Raw genomic sequence first — 19347 nt, 5'->3', positions numbered from 1 at the left:
CACAACATCTCAGAGGTAAACTGTTTGTTAATTTTACAGGGACAATACATATATTGTATGAGATAAAGATAAAAGCTCGTTTTCACCTACAGTCCTGCAACAGTTGCCACCACTGACTCAAAGTTTACAAATCAGTCAACATAATGCAGATTTGTTATGTTCTGCAAAATGAGTCATTTTACTTTTGGTACTTGAAGTAGTTTAAGGTACTGATGCTTTTGTTCTTTTAAATGCAGGAATTTGGATTGTGTACATGTGTGTGTCTCCTCTGACAGTGCAAAGACCTGAACTATGGGTCAACTGAAGGAGTGTGAATGGCCGTTTGTACATTCTGTTCTTACACCGTTTACATTTTCAATCACCTTACTTTTGCAATATCTGCACAATTAACCTTACAGTTGAATCTTTTTATCTAACAATATGTATGTTGGTTACTGTAAATGTTTTGAAACATACACATTTTTATATGCAGGAAACTCTGTAAAGCTCCAATGGATAACCTTTCCTGCTGCTGGCTCCACAAGACAATAAGCCAAATATGTCCTTCAAAACCAATGTCACACCTCTTTTCCAGTGAATAAGACCGCAGCCGTTCCTCCTACTACATGTCAAGGGGACTACTAAAATCCTAAGTTGGGTGGAAAAGTGTTTATTTATTAAATATCTTGAACAAGACATTTCACTCTGGCCAAAACAAAACCAAACAGAGATACACCCACTGTATTACTCAATTGCTGTTCACAGAAGCTTAACAAAAGAGACACACCCAGTCATGTAGAAGATTAAAAAGTCTTATTTGAAACACGAGAAAGCCAAAAAAAAAAACACAGCTCCTACTTTGAAGTGGAATGTTACAGACAGATACAGCGGTGACAGGAAAGACCAGAGCTGAACGATAGATTGGAAGAGCTGATATTGGCAAACAGATACCGGTTTATCATTGATACTGTATATCAGTACTGATATGTTGACAGAGAGAAATTGCAGTGCATTGAACGTTTACGGGCTGCATTTTTAATGTACAGTTAGACATTTTTTTCTGATTTCAAGTTGGTTGTATTTTCACGTCGGTATGAATTTCAGTGTACTGTTATTGTTTTGATAGTCAAGTTTAACTGTAAAACATCCTCCAGACATATCTTTATCACTCTAAAACAAAACTGAGGTTGAAATTTGGTTTTTTGGCCAAACATGTTCACGTCAAAAACAAATACCACCCAGTATCTCATTATTGGATTTAAATGATTCTCAAATATCGATATCAGTCATGGCTTTGATCAGTCTGGCCCTTAAAACGTAGATTTGAAGTTGTGATATTGACCTTGTGACATACTGCTGTAAATTAATCCATCTATCCAAAAGCAAAACAACATCCTCCTCTATCATGTCCTTCACTTTGCAGGCAGTCTTAGCACCACTTTTGGCAAAATACAAAATCTCGACAGTGATGATAGAGTCCCTCTTTGTCAGCTGTTTTGTCCCGATCACTGCGGAGCCAGCGGGATGCCTCTTGCGTCGGTGACTTGTCCCTCCTGCAGGTTCTTGACCAGCTGTGCGAGCCAGCGTTTGGTGGTGGTGTCGTCTTTCAGTACCTGGGCGAAGGTGCTGTCTTTCAGCTGGTCGGGCAGACACTGACGTAGGGCTTCTCTGGCCCTGAGGAAGGAATCACACGTGTTACAAACCAATGAGCTTTTCTGTCAACATTATATTACTATAAAACAGATACTCATGTTGGTGACTCTAAATGTTTGATATCTGTTCTTGTTCTTATTTATTTATACTGGGTTTTTTTTTTATCTTATTGCTTTTATTGTTTTTAAATCATACATGCTCTTATCCTTTACTTTCATTTTATCAGCCAACGCTTGTAACTTTGAGAAGAAAAGTGCTACATAAATAAAATTTCTTTTTTATATTATCATGAATGGCAGCGAGAGGTAAACCTCTTAGGAAAGCCTGTACTTCTCTGCCTGTATCAAGATGACAAACACGTGTGGAAAACTCATGCAGAGGAGAGGAGAGATACAGGTTATTTATGGATGTTCTGTCTGCTAATTATCAAAGGCTGATCCAATTTTTAAGCACCACCTCGCTTCCTGATATCCATAATTTATATCACTTAAAGGGATAATCGCTCTAATGAGCTATAAATTACCTATCAGGCTCAGTCTATATTTGTATGCTTGTATGCTACATATAGTTTTTACTGTTTTAACTGGACCCAAACTTGTATATGCAAATTTCTTTAATTCTAATACTATGAATTTTGCACACTATCTGGACACTGTACAACTCTTTTATTTAAAGAGCCACACTGTGAACACTGTTTTTATTGTTATCATTCTTGTTGTTGTACTTTTATACTTCATTTTCAATATTATTTTCCTATTAATGCTCCTTGAGTGAACTGAACTGCTTTTATCTTTCTTTTTCTAGTACTTTTATTTCTATGCAACAACAAACTAAAGCAGATTCTTTGTATGGGAAAGAATATGGCAATAACCACGATTCTAATCCTGGTTCAGTCAAACATATAGGGCTTTTCTCACAGGAGACCGTTGGTGGATTCATCCACAAGATGTGGAAACAGACAACTTTTCCAACCTCAAGCATTATTATTGTTGGCGCTACTGTCACAAATACCACCAGATCGCTTTCCATTTTTCCATAGCAACTACCAACAACACAGAATGAAAACTCAAAATGTGAGTTTCTTCATTTATTTAATCTATAATGGAGCCATAAAGAAAAGAGAAATGAAGCGAGGCTTTCAGCCAGACTGGATCTCCTGTCAGCCTTCATTTTCCCCAAGAGGCTTCATGCCCCATGGCAGACATAATGCATAATGAAAGCGAGGTTTAAAGATCCAATCTAAACACCTATGGTGTCATTATACTATAGCCTCTACATCGTGCAGTCAACAAAAAACGTGTCTACTGCTAGATTAACTTGATGCAGACTCTACTGGTCAACATTAATATCCAGCTGCTGATCATCTAACCTTATATTTAACTGCATACACTCTCTCACCTTCCTCATCTGAATATCCCTGATAGAGCCGTTACTCTCTACTTTTTTCAACCTGTAAAACCTCAGGTTTTCTTTATTCTGACCTCACAATGTGCTGCTGATTACCTAAAGGTGAATGTGTGAGGAGAGTGACTGCTGAGCTGAGCAGACGGATCCAGACACTTCTCATTGTATGAACAATGTAGTTACTATATTACGTTCTAATCCTTCCCTCATGTATTAAATATGTGACTTTTGCTGTATAAAGTGGAGTTCCTGCAATGTTCTCCCGGAGATTAATGCTAGATTTCATAAAAATCTAGTACTTTCATCTGACTTGAGCATGGATGGGTTTTATTTCAGGCAAAGTGGTGTTACCTCTACCAGGGGAAATGTTATAAAATGTTAATGAAAATGGCAACAGTCCAGCACAAGTCTCTAGAGCTCAGAGCTGTATTTTAAAATGGCTTTCTTGGACTCTACCAGCAGCCAAAAAGTGCAAAAGTGTTTTATAATGATATAAGAGGAGAAAAGAAGCAGCATCTATAAGGCTGTAACCACTCGATTGGAAAGTCATTATTAGAATGGCAATAAATTAATTTTCTGATCATTGACTAATTGCTGCAGTTAGTGTGCAAACACTTAGGTCTGACCACATACTGAGAAGCCACTTAAACTGACACCAGTCAACACACTGTATTTATGTCATGGCTCCTCCTGGTGGCAAGTGCTGATCATTAAATTCTTCTCTAACAAGTTAAAAGTTTCCAGGGTTACGAGGGAGCTCAACCAACAGCCAAAGTTAAAACAGGTGTAGTGTATCTGTGCAACAAAGCTCTACCTGAGATTATCTGAGAGGCGAAGGTAGCAGCGAACAACATGCTTCAAGAGGCGAGCTGATGGTTCTTTAGAGAGCTGGAGCACCATTTTGCCCTGCAAAGAAAAAGATGAAGATGATATTGTGACAGAGGATCTTAACTTCTATTCGATGTCACACTGCGCAGAGACACAAGTACGGTAACTTCAGATGTTTCTCTGGGGACACTTACAAGGATCATGGCCACGTGGGAGAAACGTTCATATGTCTGACATATATAAGCCAGGCCTGTGTCGTCCAACAGGATCTTCTGCAGTATGAATGTAGCGACCTGTTAAACAAAGTGAAGTCAGGAATGGTGAGTGTTACCTGGAGTTACAACCCTGAAAGGCACCCAAACAATTAGTTTATATATTTTACCTAGAAATAAAGAGTAGAAAACAAGTCCATTTAAACAGAACCACAGCAGTGATGCAGGCTCATAAATCTTAGTGAAAAGCAGGATTGGAGAAATGACTGTTATGACTAATTTGTAACAGATGGGAAGATTAGGCATTTAACAGTCAAGTTCGAGACGATGTCTGTCAGAGAACTCTTTTTTGAAAACAGCAGGAACAGTTAAGTACCGTCTTGGAGAGCTCACTCCCTGACTCCATGATGCGGAGACACAGCGGGATGATTTCAGTGGTGAGGAGGAAGTTAATCACTTCTTGCTCATCTGTTTTCACCAAGGCACCTGCAGCAAACAAAGAGAGACAGCTGCATGAGAAAGATAAAGACACATTTTTGTGGAAATTGCCCTCAATCAAAAAATAAAACACCTAAGGCTGGGGTAAAGGTTACCTATTACTCCGAGGCTGGTGAGTCGCAGGTACTCAAACGGACGGGTTTTGCTCACAGTGTGCAGAAAAGGGTAAAGGAAGAGAGGGATGTGCGCAGCAAGAAAAGCTGACCTGATAAGGAAAAAAGAAGTACAAACACTTTAATCAAAGTGACCGGACTTACTGTATATACACAGTAAATATCAGACATGAGCTCTGAGGTCACCTTTATGAATTTTACTGACGGTTCAGATAAAAACACATCCCTACATTAACATTACAAGCCATGAAAAACAGGGACTAAAGCCCTTTTTGTCGGATGAAAGACATATTCATAAAAACACACATTTAAAAAAGGAAATTAGTCACGTATCATGTCTGGTTTAGAAGTGAATTCTGGGGCATTGCCTTTAACATTTGTAAAAGACATATACTGTCACATGAAACACACAAATCCTCTCTTGCCAGTGACTTTTTGACAGTGATTTGTGTTATGGATTACTGAACCAATTAATGAGATTTCAACAAATTGAGAGTCTTTTGGTGCATTGGATAGCTGAAGCTTTCTCTTCATTATGCTGAACTCCACATTACCTTGTCTCTGGATGTGAGGCAACACACTGCAGAAGTGCCAGGGCATTACACACTCTGTTGGACTGGTGAGCTGTAAGCGTAGGTGGGTTTATAGACGGATAGATGTTCACTATTTCCTAGAAAGAGAAAGAAAACATATGTTTGGAAAAATACAGTTACACCTAACATCAAAGCCACACAACAGCAGAAAAAACGAACAGATACAGACCTGCAACAGCGCCGCAATGGTGCCACAGGAGTGCCAGAGCATTGGTGCCAGGTCTGGCACGGACTCGCGTTTCTTGCTTAGCTCCAGCAAAGCATTTTCTCTGGTCTCTGGACTGGACAACTCGTTGATCCATTGGTAAATCTTCTCCCGGTCCACCTGGGCCAGGGCTGTGACGTTAGTTACAGCCTGTGAGAGTAAGTGAAAATAATCAACAGATTATCACCATGCAATTAAACCTTAGAGGTGATTATTTGTTATTTTACTTATCATAACAATATAACACACATATTTTATGTATGTTACCATTAGACACAGCCACAATATAGCTTCACATGATTGACATGAAGGCGTTATGTAGAAGCAAACAGCTTTATCCTATACACTGATCAAAGCCAGAGCTTAAAACTGAATTCTGGGCTCTGGTGAATATCCCTGGATGCCACATGCCAGGCTGAATATGTGGAAATATGAATAAAATAATGGAGAATGCCTCTAGAATATATGATATATGAATATTTAATTAAATGTGTTCGGTTTAAATATTTTGTTGGAACATGATAAACATGTGTATTATACTGTCACATGATGCTGAATGAGCAGGTTTTAACAATCTTACAGCAATTTAAGGGGAAACAAAGGAGGAAATGTACGTGAACACGGTTGTTACCGTACAGTGCGCTATTAGATACTCACCGCTCCCGTCGCCAGCATCCTCTGAAGCTCTTTGTGGTCCCAATGCGTTTAAAAAAAATACTATATCAGTTGAAGTTTGAAAGTTAACGACAGTGGCAAACTAACGTGGCTGCAATGAAACAAAGTTGGGGTAACTAGCACACAGTAATACGGGCAGCTAGCCCAAGCTAGCTGCTAAATATCCCGACAAATGGAACCCAGTACGCGCGTAAATCAACATTACAAGCAACATAACTTCTTATAAACCTTGAGATAGCCGGATAATATTCACATTTTTGTGTATCGATAACTCGAGAACTCAAAACTAAACGCTACAAATAAAATAGTTAATCCAGTAGCGAATTTTTGTTAGCAGGGGATGCAGCCTACATACAAATAATCAAAGTATCGCGAGAGGAGGATCGCACGTACTCTCGGTTATCACTTCCGTTGTAAATTTTCACATTCCCGCCATCATCGCGCAGTGTTGCGAGGCGTCGTGTGCGGGTCCACTGTCAACAACATACGTACTGGGGAGCAGGTGAATGCCGGCAAAACAGTCTTTCTATCCTCGGAGGACCTACGAAAACGATATTGTGATTTGAAAGTTTCAAGGCGAGCACATATCATCGACAGGTGAGGAACTGCGACGCCGAAACCACACTGTGACACTGTTTTCATCACCATATTACAATCAGCCAAATTAGCCAGTTAGCTAGCTCCCGCTAGCCTGCTAGCCGACCTGCTAATGTCGGCCTCCTCCATCCATTCAGCGTCTGTAGATGAGAGGACGGCATCCCAGACATTCAGCTTGGCTGTAGTGTCAACCCGGATGGCTTTTCGTAACTTCGATGGCTTTGCGCATTTTGTGACTGTTGGTCTTGTCAGAATAACGTTAAGAAGTGAGGAGCGGTGGTCTTTAATGTGTCGTGCACCCGCGCCTGTCTTAGCCGCTGCGATACAGATTGGCTGTTGGGCTAGTTTGATGGCTAATGCAAACCAGGCTTCATTGGCTCCTAATGTACCCGCTAGCCAGCTAACAGTAGTGGCGTGAGTTTTTTTCCCCACTTTGCCAAGAATTGCTCCTGTTTTCTGCGAGCGTGTCGTCTGTCGTGGTGCAGTACAACGTTTAAAACGTGCCGGGGCTGTTCAGTTGTGATGCTGTGCTGCTTGGTGTTCATTCGGAGTTTGTTGTGACTTTCAACAAGCGCTCAGTAGTGAAGCGTTGGCCACAGCGGGCTAGCTTCACTGCGTTTCATGTTGAGTTACATAAACTAAGCAAAGTCAAAGAGTTTTCTGATTTTAAGTTGCAATATCGGCGGTGGATGAGTTATTTTAAGTCATTACAGCTGATCTCTCCACGGAGCAATAGCATTAATGATGGTTATTTGGTGGCACTGATACGATTAAAGCATGACATTTATAATCTTCACCATGTAGACTAGACATTGAGTGCGGGTTTTAAATGCCACACCGTGGTTGTACTAACAGCTGATTTAATTTCCCTCTTGTTTAGGATTTGTCTGATCACAGGTCCCAGCCTCCAAAGTGCACCAACTGGATAGTAAGCCATGGCAACCATAGTGCCCAAACTCTCCAGCGGTGGCGCTGTTAAGATCCGCCTGATCGGCATGGACCAGGGTACCACCAAGTGGAGAGAGGGAACTTTTGAGATTCTGGAAAAGGACAACAAAGTCAACCTCTGTCTCAGATTCAACTGTGGCGGAGCTGCCAAAACTTTCCAGGTACGGTTCACTTTGTTTCTATTTATTCACTAAGGGCTCAAATCCTAAAGTATGTTGGGTTTTATTTTTTGTTTTTTTTATTTGAGAACTGACACTCAAATTGTTGGAGACATTTGTCTGATCAGAGCAGTCTTTAGTGTTTCTCCCCTCTTTATTTTAATGTCAAAAACCCCAAGGAAAGCTGATAGATAACTCATTTTCTTGCGTGTGAGTGGGAAGCTTAAGAAACAACAAACAGAATCCAGCTCATGGGGTACCAGGCTACTGTGCATGCCAGCTCATTAATGTTATTAGTAACACATGTGCTTTTCCTATTATTGCTTCCTATTATAACTCAAATGTCTATACAGCTGTAATCAAAAGAATATTGCAACGCCTGCCAACCGCCTGCTGTTGCACGGTTCCTGCTCTGTCTCAGGTAATTTATTGGCTAACAGTCCTTTGAATCAAATGACTGGCTGGCTTGAGTCTAGTGTATTGTTTATAAAGCTAGTAAATGTTTGAGCATCTTGAACAGGAGCCAGTCACAAAATTACAGTACACAGTCAGACCTTCTGAATGAGCTGTAGGTGTCATATTTGCTAAAGAACAGGGCGGTGCGAGGGCACCCTAATGCAACCAGAAACCAACATGCTTGCTCACAAGCTCATGGGTTGTGTCTAAGGACTGTAACAAAATATTCATGTTTATTTTACCATATTTTAGTGTAAATATGAGCATCTGGATGATACTAAGCAAATAGTTTAACTGTGGAGAGGTGGATTCTGCTCCTGCAGGATTGACTTGAAATCTTTCTGTTGACATGCTGACAACCGCCATCCTCTGCAAGCGGCAAGCTGCAAAGTTTTTCATGCCACCTTTAAGTCTTTAGAGCATGCAGGAGTGAGACGGATGGTGAATAATTTCAAATGGCACATAAAATGTAATTGCGCTGATGTGGGTTCAAGTCTCGGATCAGGATCAGGTCCGGACATGAGTCGGATCCGTTTAACATGATGCTCTCGGGCGAATTTTCCTCTGCTTGTTCTGTCATAAACAAATAAAACTGTATTTGATTGAATGTTGAATTAATAACGTTACTTGCAGTATGCATTTATGGTTATTTATAGAGAGAAAAAAGCATATTGTATTGTCTTGCAGCTGAACCAGAACTTGAAGTCTATCAGCCAGAGTATAAACCGGATCCAACTGACTTTGAAGGACAGCAGTGCCATCACTCTGGATAAGATGCCCCCGACTCTGATCCAGAGGACTAAAGAATACCTGGAGAAGCTGAAGCAGGCAAAGACAAGTACGGGTAATTACAGCACTGCTTGTTCTGAGAGCTCCCAAAACTTTGTTGATTCACGGCACGTTTAAGTGAATGAGGATAACCAAAGCAACACAAGTCTTAATTGTAATGTTGACAGTTACATTTTAACTGTATTTTGGTTTATCCACTGATGTTTTTGCAGAATATAAAGTTATTATTTTTGGTTACAGCTATGCTTCAGCAACATTTCTCGAGGTAATGTTAAATTGGTAAAGTTTGGGGCAGAATTTCTCAGGCTTTACGTGCAGCAAACATTGATACATTTAAGACACCCATGTCTTAAATTCCAGCCGATATATTTCGATGTTGAGTGTTGTTGTGTTTTGGTTACGTTTATTAATGTGTTTGGTTCATTTCAAGTGAAAATGGCTAGTGAATTTCAAGTCAAACTGACTGAGCTAGACACCGTCCTGCTACAAGACACATGAGCTACAGACTTAGAAAAACAGCTCAGATTATCTTTCCTGCTATAGTCTCCTTCTTATCTAACTCACAAACAGGAACATACGCTTTGTCCTGAACCTCAGTTTGCTGAATGAGCGACAAAAATAAACATTCACAGAGGAAAAGTTCATTGCTCATGTCAGTTTGCTGGCTCGATGGCTAATTAGCTGTTGAGCTGTAAATGTCACTTGGGTCTGATTAGATGCTGCGTGGTCCTTACTCTTCAACACCACTAACATTATGCTGTCTGCCCATGACATGTAGGCTACAGTGCAAGTTTGTTGTCAGTCCCTCAAGTCGCCAAAGAGGAAAACTATTTTTCTGAGTAGACCTTTTTTCTTCCCTAATAATAAAAAACTATTAACAGTCTGTTTTCAAGCAACATGTTGACATTATTTTTCACTAGAAAAAGGGACGACTTAATGTGACTTCAGTTGGACTTTATCGTAGCCTCAGATAAAGAATGGCAGAATTAGAAAATATAAATCCTGTTGTACTTCATTCAGATTTATTTCTGCACTGTTTTCTGATGTTGCAAGTTTGTCCTGTTCCCTCTACACTTGGTACCACTGATGGAATATGTAACTAGGTACATTTACTCAAGCACTGTACTTAAGTACAATTTTGAGGTGCTTCGACTTTACTTGAGTATTTCCATTTTCTGATACTTTACACTTCCACTACATTTTGGAGTCAAATGTTGTACGTTTTTACTCCCTACTTTAATTTAATAGCTTTAGTCACTAGTTGCTTTTCACATTACGTGCTGCATCAGAGCCATAAATTTAGATTTAATTCAATCAGGTTTTGTTTTTAACAAAAACGCTGATTCCAGTAGTCAGAAAAATGCTGAATATGAAATCTGATAATTGGCCGTGCTGATAATCAATTGACCCATAATATACAGTATATACATGGATGTAAATATGTGTAGGATTTACTTTTGATACTGAAGTACATTTAATATCAGATACTTTGAGACTTTTAGGTACTATTCATATGAGTGACTTTAACTTTTACCAAAGTAATATTTTAACACGATATCTTTACTTTCACTCAAGTATGACTTTTGGGTACTTAATACACTGCTTGCACTGTACGGTTGCTTTTATTTTGATACAGAACACGACATGGTCTAAAGATCACTGTGCATTGAACCTCTCAGCAGATCGATCACAAATTTGTCAAAACAGGCCTTTGATTTCTGACTTTAAATTGAGTAAATAATGATACAACTGGACCTCATGCTTATCACAATTTCCCTGAATCCTAAGGCTTGGTTTTAACATCCTGCATAATTAAATAATACTCCCGTCCCACCCACACAGTACAATGAACAACCTGTCAGAATGAAATGAGCATATGGGGCTAATGTCACTTGTGGCGTTTTGTGAGAAGGGGATTCATAACATCTTTTCAGTCACATACTTTGTCTTGACTTCCTATTCTTCTTCTTTCTAATTTTGCAGTTTTAAAATCATCCCATGGAAGTGCAAACTTCAGTGTGCTTGGGAACCGCTCTGTGAAAAATGAGACCAGTCCATCAGGGGAGAGACAGGTGAGCAAGAACACACATTTTTTTTACATGAAAATATTTAGACGAAGCGTACACTTACATTTGACTCAATTATCCAGACTCCTAACATCTTCCAGACAACACCGAGGCGGCAGAGTGCAGAAGGTCGGGAGGACACGACACCGAGGAAGCCTCTGGGCAGCCCGAGTAGAGCTGCCTCCACTCCCACTCGCACCGGACTCTCTGAGAATAGGTAGGACGGAAATTCATGTTGCTGGTGCTATGTGAACTATATCATGTAACAGTTTGATCATTTTTAAACACAACCTGAGGTAATTAAACTTGGCAACTATTAATAAAGATATCAGCCTTCAAAATTCAAAAAGTCAATCTTGTGTTCTCTTTTTGAGTTATTATACAGATAAAAATGGCAAAAAAGAACAAAACAGAGACTGTTCAGCTTTCTCAAAGTGAAAGTCCATAGTGTGTGTAGGCAGTCTGGCAAGATAAGTTTAAAAATCCTTTATTCGTGAATGGATACGCCTTCTACAAGAATTCTTTGTTCTTTGTTTATACTGACAAAAATAGCAAGTCCTTGTAACTTTGTCACACCCGTCATTCTTAGGTGTTAGATTTTTGTCTTTCAGTTTAAGGCTTGTGACGTGAATTTTTCTGTCTTTTCTTCTGGAGCGGGAAGAGAAAAAGACTCCTTAACTCCGAAAGTGACCTAACTGAGGACTACCCCAAGGAAAATGACTCCTCAAGGTAAAAGCAACACGCCTCACTTCCCAGACTAGACTGTTGTGGTCTGGATACACATGGAAAGACCTGACTTCTGTTGCCTTTTGTTTGACTATAAGTATTGGGCAGTTACCAGAATGTTGATATATGCTGTTATGTAAGTTGTATCATTTATATGTGTGATGGCCCTAAGATCAATAATCGAAGTGCAATCAATGTTTTTAAATTCTCTTAATTCTGTTACAGTCAGATAACATGACAAAAAATATGTATTTACATTTTCTCAGCAACAACAAAGCCACTTCAGATCCATCCAGGAAGTTTCCATTGAGCTGTAAAGATAAGATGAAGCAGGGAGAGGAGAACAGGAGCTCGGGTAAACTTCTACATCCTAAACTCAACAATACCATCTGTAATACCTCTGGTTATATGTTCAGATGCTTAGCAGAGTTCATCCTGCATGTTAAATTTACAAATGTACGGTTTAAGAACATGTTTGAGGCGATAGATAGAAACATAAACCTGCATACTTTCCTCCCATTACCTTCAGCTCCACTGGCCTCAACTCCCCTTCAGCCAACGTCATTCTACGGCAGCCGATCTGTGACTAAAGACTACAGCCAGAGTCACTCTTTCCTGGACAGGTGAGTTTCTTTTAGTGGTGCAGAGTTAAATGCGAATGGGTCAGCACACATCTGTAGGGCTGCAACTAACAGATACTTTTTTTATTATAGATTTTTCTGTGAACTGTTTTCACGTTTAATCGATTAATAATTTAGTCTATAAAAAAAGGACAAATGCTCTTCACAATATCCCAGATTGCTTCTTTTGTCCAACCAACAGTCCATATCCAAACATTTTTCATTTACATACATACATACACATACATTTATCATAAACTTCAAATAATAGTTGTAAATTCTGACATTTATGAAGCTGGAACAAGCAAATATTTGACATTTTTACTTGACACAATCAATAAATTATCAAAATAGTGGGCAATTAATTCCTTTTCGGTCGACTGTTTGATTAATCATTGCAGCTCTACTCATCCGGTCTCCATATGAAGATACTTGAGCAATACAGTGAAACATACTTTTGGTGTCATTTTTACACGTCTACTTTATGATCTACGATTTTGGCTTTGAATTACAGAAGAGATTAGTAGTTTTCAAGATTGAATTTTAAATGCACTTAAATCTAGTTGTGAAGTTAAAGAATGTAATTACGGTGAGAGCAGTGATTTGACATTTGTATAATCTGTACTAGGCCATCCAGTACAGCACAGAGCACCTCAGTCAAGAGAAGCCTCATGCTGCCTAATCACTCCACTCCCTTCAAGAAGGTCCGTCCCACTCTGGACTACGGTGGCTGGAACAAGCAGCGGCCCTCCACTCTGGCCCAGCCTCAGCCGCCACTGCAAGGGTAAGAATAAGCCACTTAATCTGAAGAGAGACTGGATTGCATTTATATTGAATGTTGTGAACCCAAATGGAAATACAAAGGAAATCAGAAAGAGCTTTTTCAGCGAGAAAAACAAAGGTTTCCAAGAGGCAGTTTTGCTTTTCTGATTTCACACAAACATTTGTAACATTGTGAAAGTCACGTCTGTGTAACTCCTGGAAAAGGGACTTTCTGTTACCAAATTCAAGGTCTTATATGACTCTTCCTCCTTTTTTTTCCTTAAACCATTCATTTTGTATCTTTCAGATTTTCTAACCTTGGCAACACTTGCTACATGAATGCCATCCTGCAGTCCCTGTTCAGCCTCCCCTCCTTCTCCAATGACATGCTGAAGCAGGGCATCTCGTGGAAGAAAGTGCCCATCAATGCACTGCTCAGGTACCACATCAGGCTCTGTACACAGGGCTAGATTTAAAGACTTTCTTGTTCAACCCCTTTTTCAAATTCCGCTTAAAAGCTGCAAAGAGAAATGTTTTAAAGCATTTTAAATAACTCTGTGATATCTTGACTGCCTGCAGGCGTTTTGCTCACCTTATGGCAAAGAAGGATGTGGGCTGTCCAGAGACAAAAAAGGACCTCTTGAGGAAAGTGAAGAGTGCAATCTCCTCCACAGCCGAGCGTTTCTCTGGAAACATGCAGAACGTAAGTTCTCCCTATAGAATCAACAGTTCAGTTTCAGGTAATGGTACCTGAAAAGTACCTTATTCAGATTTTGTTCAGTCGTTACAGATGGATGTCATGCCATAAACTGTAAAGTATTTGTTTGTGAAGCCCTTACCTGCTTTAGCTCAGATATGTTTACATTGTCACCTATCTGCACATAACACTCCTCGTATTCAATAATTGTGCAAACAAACCATAAAAGTCCATGCGTGTCACAATGTTTACCAGGATGCTCACGAGTTCCTGAGTCAGTGCTTGGACCAGTTAAAGGATGACGTGGAGGAAATGAACAAGAGCCTGACGAATGAAGCTGCGGCATCCTCGTCATCCTCTGTGGTGGGTGAGAACGGCCAGGAAGCAACGTCGTCTGCAACCAAGACGGAGCCTGGTGAAGAGGTGGACACCTCCCGCATCTACACCTGCCCCGTGGCGGTCAACATGGAGTTTGAGGTGCAGCACACTATCATCTGCAAAGGGTGAGGCCTTTTTCCTGCTGGATCCTCTGAGTTTATCCTTGCAGTGTGTCTTTTGTAATGCCAAAACTGTTAGTTGCTCTGGGGGGAAATAAATTGTGTGCTAAACCTTTATTTTGCTCTGCAGCTGTGGCGAGGTGGTGACCAAGCGAGAGCAGTTCAATGACTTGTCCATCGACCTACCACGCAGAAAGAAAACGCTCCCACTTCGCTCTATTCAGGATTCTCTGGATCTCTTCTTCAGGGTGAGTCTTTTCATAGAATTGATTCTATGAATGATTAATCTTTAACCACTTTCCCAGCTGGTTATATTTATTTTAAAAGTAACTAAAGGTGTCCTACATGAAACAACCATGTGCTAGATATATTATTACATATTCCAAAAGTTAATAAGTAACTTTTTCCTTTTGCAGATGGAGGAAATTGAGTACTCGTGTGAAAAGTGCAACGGGAAAGCAGCAACTGTTATGCATAAATTCAGCAAACTGCCCAGGTATGTCTACATAGAAAACTTAGAGTTGGAGAGACAATGTTACAACTAATCGATTGAATTAAATTGACAGATTAATCCAAAATGAAAATAATTGTTAGTTGCAGCCCCTTAGAGAGGGAAATGCACAATGAGAAGATGTCATGCTCATCATCAAATACTTGAAATTGTAGATACTTTTCGAGTTGAGCAGAAGTTCACTGCATTTCAAAGATGTTAAGTAGCCGTTCGGCCACAATTAGAGTCCTAGCTGTTACTTTCTCTAATCGTCTGTTGGTCATAAGAATAAAATAATGTCTTGATAAACAGAGGGCAATTATTTATTGATTTCTTATGTATTTTTCTCCCTGCAGAGTCCTCATCCTTCACCTGAAACGGTACAGCTTTAACGCTCAGCTGTCTCTGAACAGCAAGCTGGGCCAGCAGGTGGTGATCCCCCGATACCTGACCCTGCTGTCCCACTGCACCGAATCCACACGGCCTCCTGTTAATCTCGGCTGGAGCTCCCAGGCCTCCATGTAAGACTTCCTAAACATTCTCAAATAAAACGTGTGAAAATTAACTTTGAACATTTCACAGTCTGGGTAATTACAACCTGAGCGATTGATTGAGTCAGTTGGGTTTAAGTAAAGCTTTGCAATTAATCTGGATACATTAGATCTGGTCCCGCTGGCTGAGAGAGGATGTTTAATGAACCGACAGCAACAATTAGGACTCTAAATGTTTTCTTTGTTGCTCTCAAAGGTCCAGAACACTTAAAACGTCACAGTTGGTCAACTCCTCCACAGCACCTCTCCGGTAAGTACTGCAAGACTTTTAAATTATGAACAGAAAAAAGAAGGAAATGGTTAATTTAAGCTGGACACAACAAGCTCTAAAGCACAATTCTGTTGTCAGCCTCGTTGATAAAAGTGTGTGTGTAATCTGTCACATACTGCTTGACTAAATAGGATTTAAAGTGTTTGCAGACTTGGCTTTTTAGCTTTTCATTGTAAATCTAATCCCTGAACTGTGTCTGTGTAGAAGGATTGGAGGGAAAGTGGCCAACTCCACCTGCACCTCAATCCTTGTGGACTCTGACTGTGAAGAAGAAACTAACAGAAAGGTGAGCGCGAGCCGCAAGCGACGCCTCAGCAGCTGTCTGCCTGATGACGACGACCGACCGGAAGAGGTGAGTTTTCTGACGGACCTGAACAATTAAAATGTAGCCTCCTTTTCTCGTCTCTGTTGCTGTTTTGACACTGTTTTCTATGTGTTTCAGCGGAGAGCAGCAATAGATTCAGCAGATTTCGGTGGCATAAATGATGACGAAATGTTGGAGGCCGTGCTGGAGATGAGTCGGCAAGAGGCCGGGCTGTCGGCTCCGCCCCCCATGGAGGATGAGCCAACCAGCAGCCCTGACACAGGCTTTGGAGACACAGATGCCCATGACCTGGCCTATCACACAGATTTACTGGAAACAGACACCAAGCAGCCTGCAGGTAGTCCAACATCATAATGTTTTATTGGAGTTCACCTCACTAGTATTTACATATTTGTTAATTGATGTGTTTATTTGTTGATCTTGTGTAGATGTTCTGGATTCCCTGGACTTAACCATGGATGAGAACAAAGAGAATCAGACTCCAGAGGGTGTGCAGCAGCAGGGAGAACTGGACTGGGTCCAGCAGTACAGTCTGGATCAGGAGAGGGAAGAACAGGAGCTACAGCAGGCTCTGGCCCAGAGCCTCCAGGAGCATGTAAGATTAAAGACCACGTGACTTCTCAGGGCTTTTCCTTAAGAATGGAACGATGGTGCTGTATCTACATCCTGTATTGTTGCACTGTAATGCTAAAGAACAGTTGCGTGTATCAAATATGTAGACAACTTCAAGACGTCTAACACCCAGCAGTGACAGCCTGAGTGAAAATGCAATGTTGAAAATTTGCAAACTAAATCTCAGTAATGTATTTACCTTTCCTCCACTTCACCCCATGTAGGAGGCCCAAGAGATGAGAGAGGATGATGATCTGAAGAGGGCCACGGAGCTCAGTTTGCAAGGTAAGAACCAAGTTTGTTGAGTAGCTGGATCACTGGCCCTGATAATCACATGTTGAGCATCTTTTGGCAATAGTCAGCTGATGGCTGTTTGAGCATGTTAAAGAAGTGGAGGAGGCACAGCACATCACTTGTCTCACAAGTTCACTGCAGGTTCTTCTAATTTTTCAAATTGTCGTCAAACAAAAGACCCCGCACTGACGACACAAAGTTCAGGGCAAAACCTTTGAGCGCCAGATGCAATTTCTATCAGACATTAAATCAATAAACTGTGGAATCACTGTGCTGCAGTAGTACCTGACCAGTATCAATGTCTGCTCGTCACCCAACAGAGTTCAACAACTCTCTGCCCGAGCTGCTGTGTTCAGATGATGATTCTGGAAACGAAGACGTGCTGGACATGGAGTACACTGAAGCAGAGGCTGAGAACCTGAAGAGGAACGCTGAGGTACTCAACATCCTGCAGTTACACAACTAGTGTAGTCTGATAATCTTAAAGAAGTCTGCCTCAACTTTTTTACTAAACATTTCTAGCTGTTCTAATGATAAGAAGTATACATTAAACAACACTGAACCCCTTTGATTCATAGTAACCTTGTAAACGTTGTAATCCACAGAGCGGAGACCTGGCCAACTCTTTTAGACTCATCAGTGTCGTCAGTCACATCGGGAGCAGCTCCTCCTCTGGTGAGCTCACACTTGTTTGTTAGGAGTTGATTTACATCTACTCTCTTTTGCATGAAAGAGTGGATGCCTGCACATAAAACCTGAGCACAGTGCTTGTATGCAAGGATGATGTTGGAGTGTAACACAGTAACTTGACATGTTGTGTCTGTATTGCCTGACCTGATATTTACACCAGGGTGCAACTTATCCTCAGTAGTCTGAGTTTTCCAAAATGTCTCTGTAGTCTTCGTCAACAATACATCAAACACCAGAGAAGAAATAGTCATTTCTTGACGAGCTATTATTTACTTTCCACTCAAGGCCATTACATCAGCGACGTGTACGACATGAAGAAGCAGTCGTGGCTGACCTACAATGACCTGGACGTGTCGCGCACACAGGAAGCCGCCGTCCAGCGAGATCGTGACCGCAGTGGTTACATCTTCTTCTACATGCACAAGTGAGTGAGGAGAATAACTGGATACTGTCTTCAATTAGTCTTTGTTATCATAATGAAACAGCTGGATCCTGACCAGCCTCTTCGATGAAGCATGTCTGGGTGTTCCTGTTAGATACAGAAACGGCCCTGAGGCTCTATTTGTTTCTCATGTTGTCAGAATGTTTGAGCACTTGCGTGAATGCTTCTGTAATGAAACATATTTCATGATTTCAGTGAGAAGTTCCTGTTGGAGGGCATTACACGATGGTCTGTAAGACTCCTGTCTATGTTGTGTGTCTTTAGGGATGTGTTCGAGCAGCTGTCTGAAATGGAGAGATCTGGAGCCAGCGCCACTTCAGAGGCAGGGAGGAACGTCCTGCAGCCGCTCTGAGTGCTACATCTTTGGACACATCCACAGCTGAACCCTGCTAGATGGAGTTCTCCTCAGAACAGCCTTGAGTACTACTGATTGCCGTCCTTTTTTTGGTCGTCTTCAGGCACTTCTTTTCCTCTACAACTGACTAAATGGCCTGCTAAACTAGCACCTGTGAATGCCAACGCAGGTGCTAAACTGTCTAGACTCTTGAAATACCAGAAATGCAGTTAAAATGTTCAGTGGATCAAAGTTTGCCTCCATGTTTTTGGGGCTGGAGTTTTTCTTTGCTATGATTTTATCAAACAACTGTTTTCGTTTTTGTTTTGTTTTTCCTTCTTTGTTTGTTTCTTGATACACTTCTTTAAACTTTAATGCCGTTCATTCAGACTTTCACTTAAGAGCAACTATCGCACCAGATGCTGCTGGTGCTTCATGGATTGTATGTTCTGCAGACCCTTTATTTCCCATATAAAACTAAATAAAGATATATTCTATGTTGGAGTATAAGCTATAATAGAGTTAGAGGGTTGTTGTATTTAGCGGGTACATTTGGTGCAATATTTATGTTCTGGCACAAACTGGCCAAATCAAATCAGCTTTCTATCACTGAGTGTGTGTGTGTGTGTGTGTGTGTGTGTGTGTGTGTGTGTGTGTGTGTGTGTGTGTGTGTGTGTGTGTGTGTGTGTGTGTGTGTGTGTGTGTGTGTGTGTGTGTGTGTGTGTGTGTGTGTGTGTGTGTGTGTGTGTGTGTGTGTGTGTGTGTGTGTGTGTGTGTGTGTGTGTGTGTGTGTGTGTGTGTGTGTGTGTGTTTGCCCACTTGCTTTCTGTGCTTGATTTATGGCCTAATTTGTGTGTGTGTG

The 19347-nt window shown here is 40.8% G+C and overlaps 2 protein-coding genes across 5 annotated transcripts; one reads left to right on the top strand and one right to left on the bottom strand.

Moving 5' to 3' along the window:
* Positions 1–775: 775 nt before the first annotated feature.
* LOC311262783 (CCR4-NOT transcription complex subunit 9-like) lies at positions 776–6500 on the bottom strand. Its single transcript, XM_084362495.1, has 8 exons — positions 6143–6500; positions 5450–5635; positions 5242–5357; positions 4670–4779; positions 4453–4562; positions 4059–4157; positions 3851–3942; positions 776–1653 (listed from the first exon to the last, which is right to left on the bottom strand). The coding sequence occupies exons 1-8, from the start codon at positions 6158–6160 to the stop codon at positions 1485–1487; spliced, it is 900 nt and encodes a 299-aa protein (XP_084218621.1). The 5' UTR covers positions 6161–6500; the 3' UTR covers positions 776–1484.
* A 106-nt stretch (positions 6501–6606) lies between these two features.
* usp37 (ubiquitin specific peptidase 37) lies at positions 6607–19006 on the top strand. 4 transcript variants are annotated; one of them, XM_084362494.1, is made up of 24 exons: positions 6607–6757; positions 7638–7866; positions 9007–9157; positions 11092–11180; positions 11276–11391; positions 11829–11903; positions 12167–12255; positions 12430–12523; positions 13149–13304; positions 13590–13721; positions 13862–13985; positions 14235–14482; positions 14607–14724; positions 14893–14972; positions 15323–15487; positions 15714–15767; positions 15993–16140; positions 16231–16450; positions 16542–16708; positions 16950–17010; positions 17340–17455; positions 17625–17694; positions 17995–18133; positions 18416–19006. In XM_084362494.1, exons 2-24 carry the CDS (start codon positions 7693–7695, stop codon positions 18501–18503), a joined length of 2874 nt encoding a protein of 957 aa, XP_084218620.1. In that variant the 5' UTR covers positions 6607–6757; positions 7638–7692; the 3' UTR covers positions 18504–19006. The 4 variants fall into 4 exon arrangements, with proteins under 4 accessions (XP_084218620.1, XP_084218618.1, XP_084218619.1 ...); XM_084362492.1 differs by having other exon boundaries at positions 11258–11391; XM_084362493.1 differs by having other exon boundaries at positions 9007–9163.
* Positions 19007–19347: the final 341 nt, after the last annotated feature.

The sequence above is a fragment of the Pagrus pagrus genome, assembly GCF_965226575.1.
Source record: "Pagrus pagrus genome assembly, chromosome: 9".
Taxonomy (NCBI): Eukaryota; Metazoa; Chordata; class Actinopteri; order Spariformes; family Sparidae; genus Pagrus; species Pagrus pagrus.
Note: the sequence above shows the minus strand (reverse complement) of the source record. Positions and strands in the feature narration are given on the sequence as shown.

Bases quoted from the DNA above. Each gene is read 5' to 3' on its own strand.
- LOC311262783 (XM_084362495.1), bottom strand. The intron at 4,780-5,241 runs GTAATGTGGAGT...TTTCCTTATCAG, and splicing joins GCCTCACATCCAGAGACAAG to GTCAGCTTTTCTTGCTGCGC. The intron at 4,158-4,452 runs GTACTTAACTGT...TTTGTTTAACAG, and splicing joins GGAGTGAGCTCTCCAAGACG to GTCGCTACATTCATACTGCA.
- usp37 (XM_084362491.1), top strand. From the start codon at position 7,693: ATGGCAACCATAGTGCCCAAACTCTCCAGCGGTGGCGCTGTTAAGATC. The intron at 14,973-15,322 runs GTATGTCTACAT...TTCTCCCTGCAG, and splicing joins AAATTCAGCAAACTGCCCAG to AGTCCTCATCCTTCACCTGA. The intron at 16,709-16,949 runs GTAAGATTAAAG...CACCCCATGTAG, and splicing joins CCCAGAGCCTCCAGGAGCAT to GAGGCCCAAGAGATGAGAGA.